This window comes from Thunnus thynnus, chromosome 15, assembly GCF_963924715.1.
Source record: "Thunnus thynnus chromosome 15, fThuThy2.1, whole genome shotgun sequence".
Lineage (NCBI taxonomy): Eukaryota > Metazoa > Chordata > Actinopteri > Scombriformes > Scombridae > Thunnus > Thunnus thynnus.
In genome coordinates, this window is record NC_089531.1 from 22,209,193 (window position 1) to 22,226,537 (window position 17,345).

The 17,345-nt window shown below is 40.6% G+C and overlaps 1 protein-coding gene across 4 annotated transcripts in view; it reads right to left on the minus strand.

Moving 5' to 3' along the window:
* The window catches only part of csmd2 (CUB and Sushi multiple domains 2), a 270,669-nt gene that overhangs the window by 216,405 nt on the left and 36,919 nt on the right, over nucleotides 1–17,345 (minus strand). For 3 of the 4 annotated variants that reach the window (XM_067611354.1, XM_067611355.1, XM_067611353.1), the window contains exons 1-2: nucleotides 12,592–13,124; nucleotides 10,384–10,496 (exon numbers count right to left, since the gene is read on the minus strand). In XM_067611354.1, coding sequence (XP_067467455.1) covers nucleotides 10,384–10,496; nucleotides 12,592–12,668 — 190 coding nt within the window. In that variant the 5' untranslated portion in view covers nucleotides 12,669–13,124. Of the gene's footprint in view, nucleotides 1–10,383; nucleotides 10,497–12,591; nucleotides 13,125–17,345 lie in introns of those variants that run through there. The other variant, XM_067611356.1, reaches the window with a different exon arrangement.

The window sequence follows — 17,345 nt, forward strand, 5'->3', positions numbered from 1 at the left end:
ACGTCAAGTCATCCCCGCCCTGACCCTCCCTTCCAAGTCGATGCATCGCTCTGAAGTACCAACTCTGAGTCAAATGAAAATCCTGAGTCAGGGACAGCCGTACAGTGAGTTCATGTTTAATTTGCACATGGTCTCATCCCTAGTGAGAAATACATAGTATAAAGTCGCCCATGCAAGCAGTTATAGAGGACTGGTATTATAGATGGACATATTTACACACTTCTTGGGCTGCTCTAAGGCACTGCAAAGAAACTTATCCAAAGCCACGGGTTCACAAGGAAAAAATGACCTTTCTGTGCATGCTCCACTGTGCAGCAAAGGCATCATGCTATGTTTGAGTGTGCACTCCTGTGTCCACTTGTGTAAATGGGTGCGCTTGAATGTCTACTGTGTGCAGATGTGTCCGTGTGTCTGCGTGGAACTATGGTGTGGGAGTGTTGTTTTCCACCCTTTATCTGGAGAGCAAAACAACAACAACTTGTCCTGACCGTAGACCAGACCCTGTCTTCCTGCCCATTCACCCAGAAAACAAATAGAGGGCAAGAAGGAATGAGGGTAGAGACCCAAAAAATGAGTGTCTTGCAGTGCTGTGCCGAGCACACATGCCTGGCAATGACTTGCGAGGCAATGGGAACTGTCAAGAGCTCTCTTAGCTCATGTCAGTTCTATAAAAAGAGAGAAAAGAATAAAGAAAATATGAAAAATAATCCATAAAAGGCTCAGATGTGGGATTCAGTATCAAATATTAACATAATGTGAGGCAAGTAAAGAGACAGCTGGAAGAATTTCAACAAATACATCACTTTTTTTTAACCCAAACTCACCAGTCATTTTAAGTTAAGAACAATATAATGCATGATTACACTTGAACTAAGTCTGAACTTCACTTACTCTTCTGACGAGTTCACAGATAATTTGGATTGTTCAGATCAAAAGCATTGAATTGTGTCGAGAATACAAGATACATTTTGAGATATAGAGCCAGATTATTTCTCTGATAATTATATTAATAATATTATTAAAATTATTTAAAAAATTTAATATTATACTGATTTAATATGATTTTAAAAAGCAATCCACTGATATAGTGGTAGAGAAGAAAAACAGACTACAAGTGCATTATTGCTAAACTGCACAAAATTATTCAACATTTCTTGAGTTGTTTGAATGTTTCTTGTACACTGAAATATAGATGTAGAGTGTGTGTTTGTGAAAGTCACTGTGCATGCAAGAGTAGTGTGTGTTTATGTAAGTGTGTGTGTGTGTGTGTGTGTGAGCCGAAACAGTCTTCATTAGGCTGACAGAGAATCGCCGCACAACAATCAGCCATTAATTAAGTGTCAGAAGCATTTAACGGTCAGACATGCTGGCGGCTGATTCCCATGCCAAACACTAATAACAGCTACAGTCTGCCAGAGCGGAAGCTCTGCTTACACAGATGTGCCAGATAGCCCACATTTTCCAAAAAAATGTGTAAATACATTCAGTAAAATTACAGCCATAATAGCTGAGCTTCCATTTAACATTAGGTAAGTTCAGGCTCCTGAGCCCCGTTCTAATAGTAAGCACTTGTTCCTGGCCTTCTTTCTCTTACACTATATCTGCTCGTCCCTGAAGCTTCAAGATACGTAAGGAATCAGCTTTTGCTAGGATTAGTTTTTGATTTGTGTGGAAACTACATTGAATGTGCTGTCTCTTTGACAAAATTAGAAAGGCATGCTGGTGTTGTGAGGGCAAGTTTGTAATTACCAGTCCAAACCGGAATCACCAGGGTCTTTTGTGAACGTATCCAAAATGTCTCAATTTGCTTTGCCTGTTTCTGAAAAAAAATGCGAGGCACTTTAATTTTTTCTATTCTATAATTATGGCAACTGCATTAAAGTTTCAAAGTTGAAATGTTTTAGTGAAGCTGGTGTTTTATAGATAACCGTAACAACATGCGGCAAAGGCTGAGGAAAATAAAGAATACTGGCATCAGGTTTAAATATAAATATATCTGTTTAAGAACATGCAGAAATTGCAACTAAATAGTGTTTTGTTAGAAGGCTTAATAAAGGGTTGGCAAGGCTACACTGTTGAATTTGTTTTCCAAAGACCTTCTATAGGGAATTAAGGATATTTCACAAGGCCTGAGTTTTGCATTGTATAAAGCAGCGAAATAAAGGATCAAGATGTTCTGTACCTGGTTGGTCACAGAGGACACATGAATGCACACAAGAAAACGCACATACACTGTGTTTTGTTTGCAAAAAAGTCCAGGTAAGGATGTCACCCATACGGTTTCATTGAAATAACAGCAGTGAGTCACCACTTGTGGGAGAGCAGACATCGGTAAACAAAACTGACTCTTAATACGCCTGCGAGCGCACAAGAACTGGGCTGTGGCCAAGTCTTGAGGCATCTACATGGCCCTAATCTCTTACAGTAGGTTTCTGTTCATGGCTCTGTTGAACTCATACGTGGTTGACATTTAAAATCTAAATTTTGAAAGGCTCCGTTGCTGCTATGGTAACTGCACAACACCAGTGACAGACTGGTAGTGGTGCCTGAAAAGAATACAATATTTTCACAAGATACATATTATGGACAAACGCAAAGGAGCAAGAAAATATAATCTAAATAAATATAATAGCAACCTAGCTAGCAAGCGAAACAACACTTAGTCAATGTAAGAGACCCTTCTCACAGCAGATATTTGTCTAGTTTAAAACAGATGTAACTGACAACATCAATAATTGCTGAATTATATTTAGGTGTTCCAGTGCCAGGGTCTTAATGTAAGTAGTATATGCTACTGGCACACCAACAGTAAATGGAACAGAGCCACCATTAATGTTATTTGTTACACCTGTGCCTTCCCTGTTATGACAAGTCAAAATATATTTACCCTCAGACATTTTATTCAACTGTCTGAATTCTGAGTGTGTTATTTTATGTTATACAAAGTGCCCCCAAAAATTCCACAATAGAAGAAAAAAAAGTAGTGTAAATGCATGGGGCACTACTTTATGCTAACAATTCCACAATGTAGTGTGCCGCATTTTACCGTTAATGACACAAAATGACAATGATTAGTGAGTGTCCACGATCTCAATTCCCTGCTCACTATTGACTGAACTATTCTGTGTCTTTTGTCAAGCTAATTAAAGTTAACACTGCGTCCCTGTGGCTAGCATTTCCACATAATTTATTTTTACCTGTCTTCTTGAGGCTCCATGTAGAAATAGGCTAACATGAACTTTCTGATTAAATGAGCCAATTAATGGATATTTAATCTACAATGCCTGTACATTGAGTTGATTAAAATTGCAAAACAACGTGCAATTATTTAGAAAATTACTAGCATGAAAAGGTACAGCTCTCCCATAGAGCATGAACACAGAACACTGAGGAACCGCTCGTATACAAATACCTGTTGTTGACTAAAAGAAAGGGACATTTGATTTGTTTGTGTCCCTCAGCAGTCGGAACAACTGTTGTGTTAAAAACGACAGTATTAGATGTGCTCTAGATGTGTTTAGCTTTGTCCTGTTCAACTGTATTGGACAGCAGTGTTTCCTGACAGATACACCTTCTCATTGAAGGGAATAGGAAGAAGTGTCCAAATTTTTGACTGGTGCTGTATGTAGAGCTCTTAAATAATCAGCCTTGAAGCAGTGACATTGAGAATAAACACGTTTTTTGGGGGATTCGTTTTATGAAAAAGCTGATTTGAAAAATACTTAGTTCCTGCCCCTTTAATGTATCAATTTCAGACTGTCAGTGTAATTAGAGTAGAGGTTGCGTTGACATAACAACACAAATTGCCAATATGCCAAGCCTACCTATTAATTATAATAATAATTATATCACTGTTATTTCTCTATCCCAACATCATTAGGACTCAATGGAAGCATTCAGGCAAACATCAATTTGAGAATCTTGCTATAATGTGTGAAAAACAGACAGAAAGAGGAAGAGAGAGATAAACTGATTAGCATGCAAACACAGTGGCATCAGCCTCCTTGTTTTCACAGCTGAGGAAAGACTGCTGTGAATATGTGCATGGATACACAAGCGCACGCACACACACATACACATACGCACACATACACACACGGTGCATTCATAACCTGCCTGGCCCGGAGAGCAGTCAAGTCAGACCGGAGAGAACTAAAGTGAGCAGACAGCAGTGTTTGGGCTGTAAAAGATATCAAAGCTTGTCAGAGATGCATTCTGAACATATTTACTCAATAATAAACACTGCTGCGCCATGACGTCTTCATGTTGTGCTATTTGTAGTGCGTTTTAACAGTTTTAACCAATGCCATGCTTAATGTGGCTGCCAGCAGCTTTAAATAATGTTTACGTTTTTAACGGATAAGGTTGGTGATTTTCTATATTTTTCTTGTCAAATCTCATGTGTACAGCCAAACCAACAATGAACTCATCCTACTAACAAGAATTGCGCGTGTATCCAAAGTCTGATATAACATATTCCTCTGTGCTGGAGAGCTACACCATTGCACTGGGTGACATGTTTCTCCACCCCTGAAGAGATTGATTTAGAAACCGCTCCAAAGAGTAATAACAGTGATAAGATTGTAACTCCCAGGAGAGTGCTTCCTTGTAAGACATACACCACTGCGCGTGCTCTGAAACGTGGTTCTGTTTACAGAGCTTTGCTAGCTTGTTGTGCTACACAGTAAAGCCTCTTGATTATGTACTGAAGTTCTTTGAGAAATTTATAATGTAGCTCTGTAAACGGAACAGAGTTCCCGCACATATGCAGTGGCTTCTGCCATACAAGGAACCTCTAATTTAATTCATCTTAAAGGTAAATGTTAAAAGATTAAACATAGTTTAGCTGAGCTCCGATGAGAGTGTACTAGTCTGAATAAGGTGAATTAGTGCTTTCAAAGTACCATTTATTTAAACAACTTTTCCTGACCCTGCCTATTGGTCCCAATCTCTCAGAAGTCCAGCAAGAAGAGATTTTAATATCTAACATTTTAGCTTCCCTGAAAAAGTGAAAAACTGAGACCCATTTTTATTTTACTTTACTGCTTTTTTTCATTTTTCATTTACTTTGATCAAGAGCTCTGTAATTGCTACAGAGACATGCATGGAATGATGGAGCAAGTAATCTGCAGCTGGGCTGATAACCTTTTTGACATATTATAGTAATTTGTTTACATGTGTAACAGGCATGTGCTTTATGTTTGTTTTTGTCATTTGGTGATTATTTTATGCTGGAGGCTACTACTATTTAATCAGAAAGTGGGCAGATTCTTTTCAGAATCTCTTAAGAGCAGACTGCAAAGTGGGAAACATCAACAAAGAAAACAAGGGGATTATGGCTTCTGAACGATGCGGAATATGTAATCAAAATCATTCAAACAATCAATGTAAATTGCTCTTTGGCAAACAATTACTTTTGTTCGTCTTTCCTAATCAAAGCCAATTTTACTGAAGCGAGCACCAACAACATCCGAGAGAGTATCTCTCAGGTGCTCAGCAGGTTATAAAACCCCTTCAACCCCTCCCTTTAAATTACAAACATAAACACATAAACACAGCCATAACATACCCCCAGAGTGAAACACATATGAGTCCCCGTAGAGGGAAAATAGGACATTAGGATTGCGGGATTTGATCGAGGTTTATACTCTTCTTTCGTCTGTGTCATCACACTTTCATTTGGCCGACTCCCTGACTAAAGGGGACGAGCCTCATTTTTCAATTAGGCACTAGACTCACTCATGCTTCACTGCTCTCTCATCACCCCCCCATCTACTCAGCCCCCACCTCTCCCTCTCTCTCTCTCTCCCTCTCTCATGCAAATGCAAAGGAGGGAGAGAGAGAGAGGGGGACGCGGTGGTCGAGGTGAAGTAGATAGAGACGCTATTGTAGATCAGCTCCAATAGAGGCATAAGGAGGCTGTGCTGCTGGAAGGACTCCCTCTGCTGCTCCTTTATTCACTTTCAGAAAATATGACTGTCCATTGTGACTTATTGTTTCAGTGAACCCCTCATATACCCACTGACTGATTCTCATTTTATTTTGTTTTTCTTTTTTAAGCTCCATCTCTCATAATACAGCACTACTTGTTGAAAAATGCATACTAAAATACTTAATGAAATATTGTGTGCATGTCTTTTTTTTTTTTTACCTATTTCAGACACCTGCAGTGACTTAATACTGAGGAGGCATACTGCTGGAGTCGTGCAGCAGAGCTGGCTGTGTTTTTTTTGTTTTTTTTCATCTGACCCAGTTGGGAAACACATTTACTATGCAACTAAGACACAGACGGAGGAGAAACTTGGCAACACATGACTAGATAATCATCACAGTACTTTAATATTCAAGAGAAGAGGGAGAACTAGCGATAACGTTAGGAAAGTGGCAACAAAATACTGGATGGAAGGCATGGAAGTTGAGATTTGAGGTAGAGGCAGAGGAAAGGGGAGAAGAGGAATAAGGAAGGAGAGCAAGGAATGCGGTAAGACATGAAGAGATAAGAGTTCTCTTCTATTCCCAGTGGATATTTTCAGAAGCTCAGCAAATGTTTCTAATTCCCTTTGCCCCGTTAGCCTCCTTCTCAATAGCTACAGATTAAACATGAATAAAGAGTTTGCAAAGAGATGGAGAAGAGAAAGAGAAGAATGAGACGAGAGAGAAAAAAAAAAAAAAAAAGAGTCTGGTGGTTGCCATGGTGATGAGAGTGGAGAGATTCCAGAGTGGTCTCGGCCATTACGCAGTGTGTTGGGGAGATGGACTGTGCAGCACTTAGGCTTATTGCAGTGTGGGCTGAAACAGAACAGATATCTAATATAGACGAGATGGGCTCGCACCAAAATGGTGGATGGTAAGCACAGTCCTAATAAAAAGAGGCTGTAGGATACTGAGGTTTTACTGCCAAAAGCTGTGCTGAGAAAAGCCAATCAGACCAAGGAAAAAAAAAAAAACACGTTTATCCCATTTGAGAAAATGGAAGGACATCCAGTGAGCAAAACAAGCACAGACACACTCTTAGTCACATCTACACAGACACACACACAGAGGCCCAACAGACAATGTATACACATATGTGCACATAAACATAATCAGACATATATCGATCACCTCCCACAATGGCAAAATACAACCGCTCTATTAGCCAAGAACAACATGCGGTGGGTCATATGTAATGAGAAGGCACAACGACGGCTAAAGATAGGACAGTGGGTTTTTCTGTCCAATCAGAGACATTAAGCGTTGGCATAAAACCAAGGGAACTCTGAATAGCATGCAGAGAATGGAGAGTGAGATCGATTGCATTGCAAATCGCTTGCGTCTGATTGTTAAAAATGTTTTGTCTTAACTACGGTAAAATAGCCCAAATTTCAAAATTGTCTTTGCGACAGACACTTAATCACCACAGACACACTGCAGCAAGAGATATACATGTATTCAGTGGGAAAGGCCTGTGTAAAAAAAAAAAATCTGGCTCCTACAACACTTACCACACACTTTCAATGAAAGCATGGCAGAGACATGACCGAGCTGTATCACAGTAGTGACGCAAGCGAGCTGTATTCTGGGTAATGGCCGCCTACACATAACTGGCTTTCTATACTCTGAAGTACATTATGCGCAAGTGTACTTTCCCTGAGGTAAACATTACACATTCCACTTAGACTGGCACTGTTTTGTGAGGGGAAAAAAGAAAGGAAAACCTGACAGCCTACAGTGCAACCATCTAGCGTTAAATGGAAAATTATGGAAATAAAGTCGCACACAAATAAACCGTCATTTGACAGGCTGGTTATGGTATAACTTGGTCCATAAGGGCTGTAGCTATGCTAAGGATGAGCTATCGACACACAGTAATAAACGGTATTTTCTCTCAGCCAATGAAATGAGATTATATAGAGTTCCATTATGCATACGGTCTTGTGGGTGCCCATCACATTTTACTGCTATAAAATAAGTCGACTTGTGCAGTTAGAGGGGAGGAAAAAGATTGGTCATGTGCTATTTGTTTACGCGTATCTTTGGCTCAAATGGAGTGTGACAAACTGATTAAATAAACAACAATTGTGGAGACAGAGAAAACCAAATGAGAATGGGCTGTTATGACAAATAGAGCTTAAGCTACATGGAATAGTATCTGTGAGAAATTACTGAGGGGATAAACATCAGATGATGAATCTGAGATTCTACACGAGCGTGATCTAAAATTACCACCCGACACAAAGTACTGGCAACTTCCTGAGATGATACACACTGAGATCTTTGATTACGTACAATTTTTGGTTGTTGCCTGTTCTCAAACTTGTTCCCTGCTGACCGCTGTACACTATTTCTAACTGTGAACTAATCAGATCAAAAGCAGAACGGTGGCTCTATGCCAGTGGCTTCTGGTCAAGCTGGCTTCATACAAAGAGGCACAAAGCAGTGATTCAACTTCTGTGACATCTTCCTGGTGTTTCTCTGCTTCCCAGGTAGTTCAATAGCAGAAAAGTTATTTGAAACTTCACATTACTCCTGCTGACTGCAGGTATGAGGCTGCCAAAGCATTTAAAAAAAAAAAAAGAGGAAGAAAAGATCTATTGTGGAAATTAACTGGGCAAGTTTTAAATTAAAGCTTTAAATCTTCTATCTCTACACATTAGCTAATGCTATACAGATAAAAGTTAGAGTGGCATATTTCTTTAAAACACTATTTAGTATTTAGCTTGGCCAGCATGAAATAAACTCAGAATGAATTTTTTTGTTTGTTCATCTCTTACTAGCCTGCTGATTTTAAGCCTTGTGTTAATTTCAATCAGTAATGAGATAAAACAGACATGCCATGGGGTGGAGGTTCATTATCTCTGGCCTTTGTGCCGGCGAACCCTGGTGGGATTTCAGCAGCACAGAGAAGTCAAAGAGAATGCATGTGTGCCATGAGGAAATTGTCAAAGAAGTTCAAAGGAAGAACAGAACAGAATAAAATGAAGGAAAGCAGAAAAGGGTTGAGGTTTCACTTCATCTGAGAAATAAGGGATAGAGAGGTAAGATGTGTGTACATGATGTGTAAAAGCAAACTGTAGGTGGTCGCCCGTCCCTTCTGTTACAACGGACTGATTCTGTGCTTCCTTGCGTATGCCCTGTAGTTATCGCTCTCAAATCAACATTCGACTGAATCTACAGGGCAACGCTACATGTCAGCACAGCGCGGTGGGGCCTACCTCTTTCCCCATGTGACATGGGTCAATGCAGTTGGTGTCACCAGTGTCATGTAAGGTGGGGGACAGGTAATTATGGCATTGCACTTGTCTCCCCTGGTGCTCAACAGGCTTGATATCCCGCCGAGTCACCACAAGGCTTAAGATTTACATTATTCATTAGACACATGTTGATGTGTGTGTATGTCGCAGACTGTACAGTGTGGGACAAAAAATGAAAGAGAGAAAGAGAGAGAGAGAGAGCATTAACTGCACAAGCTCAACGAACAAAACAGTGTTAAAATCATGCAGTAAACTTCCTGCAGACATATGTGTAGCAAGAGACAATTACATCATCCAAGGTCAGAAGCTAGACAAGTCTGACAATTTTGTTTCCACTAGTGAGAAAGGCGCGACGCCCCAATTGCCTCCCAGTGGAGTTAACAAACATTCTCTTTGCTCTTTGTCTTTGGTTTTATCTAGTCACGCAACGTGGTCTTAGGCCTCCCAAGTCGCTTGATGTTGCTCCATCGAGCCATATCCCCACGTTCACAATATCTCAAAAAGACTGACAAACTCCTGTCAGGTAATTAGCCTAATTAGTCACTGGCTTGTATTTCCTTCCCCTCCCTAGGCTCGCTTTTCCTCCTGCGTGGGTTTGAAGAGTGCCATCATTAATATCATCCCGCCATGGGTCATAAAGCATTCCGTGTCACCATGATAAAGGTCCCAGTCCTGGCCTGGGAAGGGAGACATGATAACCTAGCCGGATAGAATGGCTTTAAATTAAAACATCCGATAATGCGCTTAGTTCAGTGCACACTGCTAATTTTGCTCTGGAACAACAGTCATGGTACGCAGCATATTCTCTGTTTTCTCCCTTTGCTTTTTTCCTTTTCTTTAGAGGGATTTTAATAGATTTTGCTCAGAATTTAACATATACAAACACGGGAGGCTGTAAGCTCTGGGACAGATAGTTCATTATTCAAAACCATTGGACTAAATTACCTGAGAGCAATGATGTCAAAGTAAATTAGGGATGATTAAACTTGAATATGAGTCAAACAGTCACAAATCTCTGTTTCTCTTGCTGTGCAAGCGCTTTAAGATTGAGCTCAAATTAATCCCATCCATATGTGTGCTGTTGAATAAAAATGTAACATGATTGTCTTTACTTATGGATCAAAAATGAACAACATGGAAGTCATGTTACCTTCATAGACAGCTTTAAATCCCTGCCCGCTGACCGCGTAGTCTGACAGCAGCCACAAAGTGAGCCTGGAGCCTGTACTCACAATGGGTGAAGGCAGCTGGAACCCCGTTAACCTGAGAACAAATGGACAGAAGGACAATAACGGTCAGACAAAAAAAAAAAAAAAGATCCAATCAACAACACAGTTGGTTGCAAGGTCAGGTATGAAGCCTGCTTCCATCAAGCCAGCTGTTCCCTCAGGCATTCAAGGGTAACTTTTTGTATAACGAGGCTCTGAATCACCCACAAATTATTAAAATGCCAAGACGTCAACAGGACAGAAAACCTCAACAGATTTCTCTCCATCAGTGAAGACGGAGTAACTGCAATCATGTATCTGCAGTGAATTAGAAACACAGCAGCCCATGTGAAAATGAACAAACAGTCAAGCAGACAAACAAACATAAAACTGTCATGCCCCGAGTCAACAAGCATTCCTAATAACCAACCAGTATTTCTTAGATATGGAATTCATCTGGAACAGAAAATATGTTTGCTATTTATAACTGTGGTGTACATCTCTCCATGTCTCAGTCTGAAATGTTGTTTCTCCACCAGGGGATATTTTACTTACTCTTTAGTGTGTTGCAACTTTCCACTTGGACCCATATTTGCCAAAAATCTCAGAGTATGAAATTCATTTTAACTTCTCAAAGTGTCATACGTTTGATCCTACTTTTGGGTATACAAAGAGAATTTTATGAACTTTCTTAACATTGGAAATTACTCCTATTGTGTCTCTTCTTCCGGCATTCAGGAGAGCGGCATAATTAAAATTCTACATGTATGCATGTAAAAAAAAAACAACAAAAAAAAACATGTGATGTGGCGAGTTTGTCAGTGCAATTAATCAGGACAACTTGCATCACATCACGTTATTGCTCCTAGCACAGATGAGGGCATGTGCTAAATCAATCCATACCGCAGTATCAACACATATTGGTTATGCTATGCATGCATGATCTTTGATGCTGTAGCCAAGTGGCCCAGGTGCTTATGACGCACAGACACCTCGGAACATTACAGCAGACCAAAGGCAGTTCCAAAATAGAGCTTACATCATTATAGCCAAGGAACATACATATTTCAAAGAACTTCCTACACAGTAAACACAAAACAGTGCACTGGTTGGATATAATGCTAGATTTAACTTGAGACATTTTAAACACAAATATTTGTGTCATTTTTCCATTTTAGTCTTATCTTTTTTTAGCCTTTACTAGCTTGTTAGTCCCTTGACATACAGGATAATATTTTCTGTATTCAATTTAGTTTTTCTGCAACAATTAGTAAGATCATTAATTTAATTTCATGGTATAGAGTGTTGTAAAGGTTTGATGCCATTTACCCACAAGGAAAACTTCTATTCCTTGCAGAGTTGGAAGTCTCATATATAACTTAAACGAGTTACTTTGATGTGGAACTATTCTTAATCAAACTTTTATCATGACACCTATGAGTGATTCAAAGGCATTAAATAAATATGGGCTTATGATTCTTGTGTCACTGGGAATTTGTGTAATAATGCTCTAACCAGGGACTGATAATCTCTACTGTGTATACTATGGTAAAGTGATTTTATTGCTTTTCTCCTAATGAGAAAGTACAAAGCCAATCTTTAGTCAAACAAACAATTTCAAGTTGAATTGCCCAAAGATAACACATAGCTACTCTTCTAGGACCAGTGTTGATAACTCTGCAATATCAATTATTATAAGCCATTATTTAACTTAAATGTCGCATGAAGCTTACCTTTATATTAATTCCATGATGACCTTTACTGTTGTTTTCATTAGGATAAATGTTTGTTCAAACAGCATTTTAACACAGAGCTTGTTTTTGTTGCATTAAGAATAATTTACTCCGTTAACAGGCTTCACATATTAAGCTGCTGTCAGTTATGTTGACGCACATTTTTACCAGCTGTAGCCAATTGACATTAATAATTTTGCAAGCTAGCCATGTTACAAAGTTAGCTCTGTTAGCAGAGTGTGTAGCATTACACTCAGCCAAACGGTTTCACAGTTAAATATACTGCCTTGCTCTGTATCTCGCTGTGCAAATTTCAACTTTAAATTAAATGTTTGCAAGCGGCTAGCTCACATGTTTGCCCAACAAATCATAACTATGGACTGTAAGGAAGTATGGTTGTAGTCACCGTGACCTCACCCATTGGTTTGCGAACTGTTTGGAAGCCTCGAGTGTAGCGATTTGGCCATCGCCATCTTGGATTTAGCCGTCGCCATGTTGGATTTTTAGAGCCAGAAGTAACCATATTTGGACGAGAGGGTGGAGCTGACCATAGCGCTAGCTGCTAGATTGGTTAGCACGATACATTTACATTATGGATGTATTATAAAAGCTGGATGGCGCCCATTCAGTCCTATACGAATTGCTCGCCGGCGCATACGCCAAAAAAAGTTTCTATCTTCCGGGTTTGCTTCCGCGTTGTGCGGCCCACTGAATATGCGCAGTAGTGTTTCCCCCGCTGGCCCTGCCCGCGAGCTCACGCTCGGCCCATAGACTTTATATTGTGATGACGTCACGGATTTTTAAATCGCTTTTCTCGGCTCGCGGAAAGTTTTACAAATATAAAACGTATATGGATGTTTGATTTACAGTCTATGGTTAACAGTGGTAGTGCTAATGCTAATTGTCGCTAGCAAAAAACAGGCCTAAAACCGTTAAAACAAAATGTACTAACCGGAAAAACTGATCATCCGACTCATTGAGTCTTTTACTACAACCAAACGCTTAACAAGATTTTATTTAGGCACACCAACATTTTAAGAGTGTCACCTTTATAAACTGGACCACCTGAGCTTCCACACCCGAACAGTAACATTTTTCTTGTCCTTTTAGTCTCTGAAACTATCACTAGTTCAGCAGCCGACGTCAAAAGCTGTCAACCGTATCATTTAGCGACCGTGCGTCATATACCAGTTAAACAGGTGCGGTAGTTGGTCGTTTATGAGAATAATTACTGAAGAGCAACTCCTACTTAACTGGGGATGGTCACGCATCATGATTTGGTGCTCTCTTGTGGCGCAAAGGTAAACTGTATGATCTGACCGAATACAGTATGTGTTGCTTTCAATTTAAACGTGGTAATAAATAAATATAGGTCTAATTATCTTTAGGCCAGTTGTGTTCCAATAAATAATTTTTTTTAAATATAATATCACAGGTTATCCTGATTTTCAGAGGTAAGATCTGAAGTTGGTAGTGGTAATGAGGGAGGGGCACCCAGATTTATCCTGCCAGTCTAGGGGATTGAACCAGCAACCCTCCAATCACAAGTTCACTTCTCTAATCTTTAGGCCACCACCAACCACCAAATAATACCAATACTAAATAAAACCTCTGAGGGACCAGTAACCAAATTAATAAAATTATGTTGGAAACAAGTAATATAGTTTGAATTAATGAGCCTTGTCTTATTAGGACCATATTTCAGCAGCAGCTTTACAAGGTTCAGCTATTAAACCCATTTAACATGTTTGCCACCTGCATACTGGCAGTAGTCACAACTCATGCACATACTAATTAAAAAACAAGTGTCCACTGTTTATTTGCTTCCAGTGACCACAAGTTGATTCATATCTGTGTAGACATGAATGTATGTTTTTGCCATTAGATCTGTGATCTACAGGCCCTAATAAAGGACAATGTTGCTCACCTTACTTTTAGCTCATCCTTGAAATTTCCCTCCCCAAGTGCCACTTTCATCTTCATTTTATGTCCCCACATGCACTCTCTCACTGCATGTGTATCCCCACTCTTTACAATCTATTACATTCCTCTGTTTTATCTCCTGGTGTTAAGAGAGGCCTCAGTGTTTCACTTAATCCTTGAGTACCACATTGGAGGTGAGGAAAAATTGCAAAACACCAGTAAGGGAAAGATGAATTGGACCAAAAAGGGAAGAAGACTTTAATATATGCATGATTTCACTCCTCTCTGTGAGATTGTCACGGTGGGATATCAGCTAAACGATGGGACACATGTTCATGCAAATAGCCCCTTCGCTGACCGCAAATTGAGTTGGAAGGCAGCCATCTTGGTTCAGCAGCGCACTGCGGGGAAGAGGGGGTTGATAGAGGGTATGATGGAAGGGCTGAAGAGAGAGGGGGGGGGGTCTAAAAACTGGGAGGGATTCTTGCCGCATCCAAATCGTGATCATCTGGCATAAGCCAGATATGGCCCTGAATCATTTTTCCAAGCTCAGAGAAAACAAAATGGATACTGTCAGAAAACACACAGAAACTGGCTTGACATGAGAAGGGAGATTAAATATTGCAATGTGATATGGGCTGTGGCAAATCTGAGGCGTGCAGCCGGCACTGTGAAAAAGCCAGCTGGGGGATTGCCTGTTATCAAGGAAGAGATGCGAGATATGATTGCGACTGAGCAATACAAAAGAATGGATTTGCAGCACAGGTGTCTCAAGTGAGTGGTAAATTGATGGAGGGAGGACGAAAGAGAGTGAGGGACAGAGGAAGACAGAAAGAGATAAACAGAGAAGTTAAGCAGAGTTATGGGAAATCATTGGCTGTTTTTACTGTATGGAGAGCTGAGTAATCCTTCCTCCGAGGAGAAAAATAGGTGCATGCGTTCATATAGTAGGTGCATGCACAATGACCAGTATGTGCGTATAAGCGCATATGTGTGTGTGCATGGAGAGAGCAGAGGTCTATTAAGAGGGCTTTCCACCTGACTGGCCTCAGCATCTTCTCAATGGAGAGCCTCTGCTTCCAATTATCCCACCACTACCCATGGGAAGGAGAGAGGGAGAGACAGACAGACAGAGTATGTGTGCAGAAAGATGGCTGTATAGGAGGAGAGTGAAGAGATTGTAATGAGGAGATGGGAGTGTAGAAGGGCAGGTTGTGGGAGGGCACAATATGAATAGTAGGGGGGGTGAGAGAAACACATCAATACGTGGGAATGTAAAAACTCAAAACCAGGAGCCTGAGCTCCGTGAGGGATGAGTCATGGTGAGAAACTCCTTCATTAGGCTCCACAGCTCTACAGGGATTCGTGCTCACACACTCACACGAATGCACACATGCAGTTTTATGCATTTGAAATCTTTCATGCGTGTGTGTGTTTGCGGTCGAACCCCCCCGCCCCCAAAATATATGCGTGTTTACAGCTGTAAACAGACAGAGACTAAATCAGGTCATTCGTCCTTTAATCTTATTCACGCAGTCAGTGTGTGTGTGTGCGTGCACGCGCGCGTGTGTTCTCGGGTTGGAAGCTAAGCACAGTGCTGATACAGCTGATTTTCTCCCAGAAGGAGGGAAGAGGGAGAGAAAAAAAAAAGAAAAATAGATACAGCAGCAAGATTTTGATGGCTGAGTAGAGGGAAGACATTAGCCAATAAATGATGGGTGGTAAGAGAGAGACACGGAGAGAGAGAGTTGAAGTGCAGAGTGAATAACCATGTGTGTATTTTTATGTGTATTTGTGCAAGTGTGTGTGTGTGTGTGTGTGTGCACTCCTTCTATCTGAGACCCCGTGCAGTTATAACTTGTCAGTGGTCAAGGCCAGAGGCTGATACTCTGGTGTGCTCTGTAAGCTCCACCTCTCCACTGACTGCCTATCACACTAATAGCAATAGTGAGGACTAGTGCCCAGCCACTGAAAACACACACACACATGCCCACACACATTAATGGTTCCAGTCCAAGCTCTTCCGTATGTTTATGGCAAAAGAAAAAAAAAAAAACTTCAAATGCCAAATTAGACAGATCCTTTTTTGTTTTTAGAGGGATGACAAACAAAAAATTGCACCCTTGTTTACTAACCGCTGCCGTTCAATATGAATGTATTTGTACATGACTCATCCCTGGTTCTACCTAGAGTGAAAAAGGCTGACCGTGTAGCCTAGTGGAGGTTAATATGGCACTCCATTCCCACACACATGATTTGATTCCTCCAGCTAATAGGAAGACTATCGCAAGCAATTAGACTGTCTTTCTATCAGCCTGCTTATCCTCTCACGCCGGAAAAGCTGTAATGTACCGCGTCACTTTGCCCAAGGGCATGATCTAGCCTTGATAGAGTTTTATGGTTAGCCTTCAGGCTCTTAATTTCAGTTAAAATTCCTCATATTTAATCTAAAAGTCTCCCTGCAAACGTGTTACCAGTAATCAGTGGGGGGGGGGGGGGGGTTGCAGGGGGAGAAGGATTGCAACCTTAGTGGACTATACTGTATATATGCCACTTTTTAGTTTCTCTGAACAGTTTTGTCTGTTCATCATCACCTCATGTTATCCAGAAAGCATGCAGTTCAACAAAGGTGAACCCAGCAAGAGGCAGCAACAATTTGTAAATCTCATACACAGCTTCCCACAGATCCCACAAGCCATCAATGTTTTAAACAAGGCTGACATCTTTCTGAGCAGAATAGGCTAATTCTTTCCGTCTTTCTTGTGAAGCTGTAGCATGCAGTTGCTCGTTAATATTCATGTGTGGGTGACATCACAAGGTATTTGCGCAACATAGCTGAGCGGCGAGGGTGGGAGAGTCTCTCAGATGTCTCTGACGCTGAATGCTGATGGTGAGATAATCAACCGCAGTCAGCGCCAACTGAGAGACAAACCGCAGTGAAGTCATTAACAAGCCAGTGTCTCTAGAGGAAGCGAGGGAGAGAGAGAGAGAGAGAGATGGAGAGGGAGAGGGAGAGAGGCTGATACAAGGAGCAAAAAAAAAAGCAGAGTGGGAGGGAAGGTGGGAGAAGGAGAAATATATGAGTGGGAGGAGAAAATATTAGCAGTGACTTGAGGAGATTTGAACAGATGAAGTACTCATTTGAAAACAGCAAACAGCAAAATAATGGAACATGAAGTTCAGAGGAAAGACAAAAATAAGGGCGCGAGAGAAAACCAATGATGAAAACAAGTGAATAATTTACAGTG